General features: G+C 40.9%; 1 protein-coding gene across 1 annotated transcript; it reads right to left on the bottom strand.

Annotated features, from left to right (window-relative positions):
- Positions 1 to 226: 226 nt before the first annotated feature.
- Positions 227 to 1,192, bottom strand: LOC139180385 (olfactory receptor 6C74-like). The gene has a single exon (XM_070782048.1). It carries the CDS (start codon positions 1,190 to 1,192, stop codon positions 227 to 229), a length of 966 nt encoding a protein of 321 aa, XP_070638149.1.
- Between the last annotated feature and the right edge of the window lie 1,043 nt (positions 1,193 to 2,235).

Below are 2,235 nucleotides of genomic sequence, written 5' to 3'. Positions count from 1 at the left end.
AAAATCACGGAGGATGTCTTCAGCACAATATAGAGAATAAATGAAATTTTCAAATAGAAGAAGGTATTAAATAGCAAAATAGGACAGTAACCATCCAGCTGAACGGTAGCACAAGATAGATCACCACATGGAGATTCTATGGAGATTCATTCTTCTCGAGAACAGACTTTGCCAATGGTGGGAAACTGAACTGGAGGATCAAGAGGATCCACTTAGCCTCCAAACTCTACTTCTGCAACCTCACCCTAGACAGTGTGTCCCTCAGAGCCTGGTGGACCTGCTTGTTCCTCAGGGTGTAGATGACAGGGTTCAGCACTGGGGTCACCACCGTGTTCACAAGGGCAGCCTCCTTGTTGGAGTCCAGCCTGTCCACCTGCTTCGGCTTCAAGTAAATAAACACACAGCTGCCGTACATCAGAGAGAGGACAATGAGGTGAGAGGAGCAGGTGGAGAAAGCTTTCTGTCTCTCCTTGGCTGATGGGAGTCGCAGGATTGTGATGACTATGTTGCTGTAGGCAATGGTGGTTATGATGAGCGGTAGTAGAATGACAAGTGAAGTAAGGAAGTAGAAATGTATCTCAACAGATCTGGTATCAGAGCAGGAGAGATGAATTAAGGAGCCAAGGTCACAGAAGAAATGAGAGATGATATTGGGGCCACAGAATGATAACTGGGAAACTTTGAGCATCAGACCAGTGAAGAAGATGAAGGACAAGAAATAGCACAAGAAAACCAGGAGGAAACTAACCCTCAGGTTCATGATGGATGCATAGTGCAGAGGCTTGCAGATGGCCAGGTATCGATCCAACGACATCACTGCCATGAGAAAGAAAATTCCTCCTCCAATAAATAAAAAGAAGAAGGCTTGTGTGAGGCAAGCAGGAAAGGGAATTGTTTGCCTTCCTGAAAGGAAGATGGACAGCAGTTTAGGAATGACTGTGGTGATGAAACAGCATTCGCAGAAGGAGAAAGTGCTCAGCAAAACATACATTGGTGTCTGGAGGCGATGGTCAGCCCAGGTGATGAGGATTATGACTGTGTTTCCCACGATAGAGGCCAGGTATGCGAGCAGGTGCACCAGGAAGAGGAGGCCCCCCAAGTGCTGGGCAGCAGGAAACGCCTCCAGAACGAACTCCTGGACGGTGGACTCATTTTTCACCCCCACAGTTCTCTCTGTGTCTCTGACTGTCATCATTCTCTGCTTAACCTGTGGAATGGAAAATACTATCACTGAAAAAAAAAAAACAACAACAATTTAAATGATGACAAGTCTTTAAAAAAAATAATCACTACTTTCAGCTGTATTTGTGAAGCAGTGATCATTTCATATTTTTGAAATATTTTGCTATAAATGATATTTTACTATTATAACATTATATTATCTATACTAATTATTAAAGATTCATTTTTTATTCTTTTTTTAAATTTTATTTTATTTTTAAACTTTACTATATTGTATTGGTTCTGCCATATATCGAAATGAATCCACCACAGTGTGTCACTTAACTCTTTTGGAAAATAACATCTGAATAATTGGCTACAAAGTAAACAGGGCAAAATAAAAATGATTGTTTATAGACACATCCGCAACTTATGGTTAACAATGAAGGCTGGCATCCTGCAGAAAATACATCTCATGGGCTCACAGTGTTCATTTCTATGCTTCAGGTATGACATGCAGTGTAGGAACCCTCCTACGCACTGAACCAAACCCTTTGAAAATGTAAAGTGCGAAAGAGCCATTTTCTTATTACCGTGTTCCAAATCAGTTGTTTTCCTAACGTCTCTTCAGGCTGAGTTCTTTCTTCAAGACCCCAGTGTGAGCAGTAAAGCGAGTATATTATAATATTATAATGACACAGTCTGTGGTTTAAGGGAAACCATATCTAAAATTGGGGGAAAATGGTTTCATGACTTGTTAATCAGATTCAATGAACACACAGTGAATGGGTGACTCGGCTTCCCTCACACTCTACCTCCCCAGCAGAATGGTCATGCTCCATTCTGCAATTAGTCATAGATTACTCATCAACATTCCTTTTCTGGGAATAAATTTTTACATTGGAGGTATTCAGTGTGGCAGAATTAAACCTGAATTTTATTGCAACCACTAGATGAACATTTGTCTTTATTTTTAAAAAATGCAAAAGCCTAATTAGAAACTAATTATATTGCTAGAATCACTGGGGAAGGGGTCTGGGCATCTGCTGTGAATCAGTGCTTGAGTGAATAAGA

Source organism: Bos indicus, chromosome 28 (genome assembly GCF_029378745.1).
Source record: "Bos indicus isolate NIAB-ARS_2022 breed Sahiwal x Tharparkar chromosome 28, NIAB-ARS_B.indTharparkar_mat_pri_1.0, whole genome shotgun sequence".
Classification (NCBI taxonomy): domain Eukaryota; kingdom Metazoa; phylum Chordata; class Mammalia; order Artiodactyla; family Bovidae; genus Bos; species Bos indicus.
This window is presented reverse-complemented; position numbering and strand designations above follow the sequence as displayed.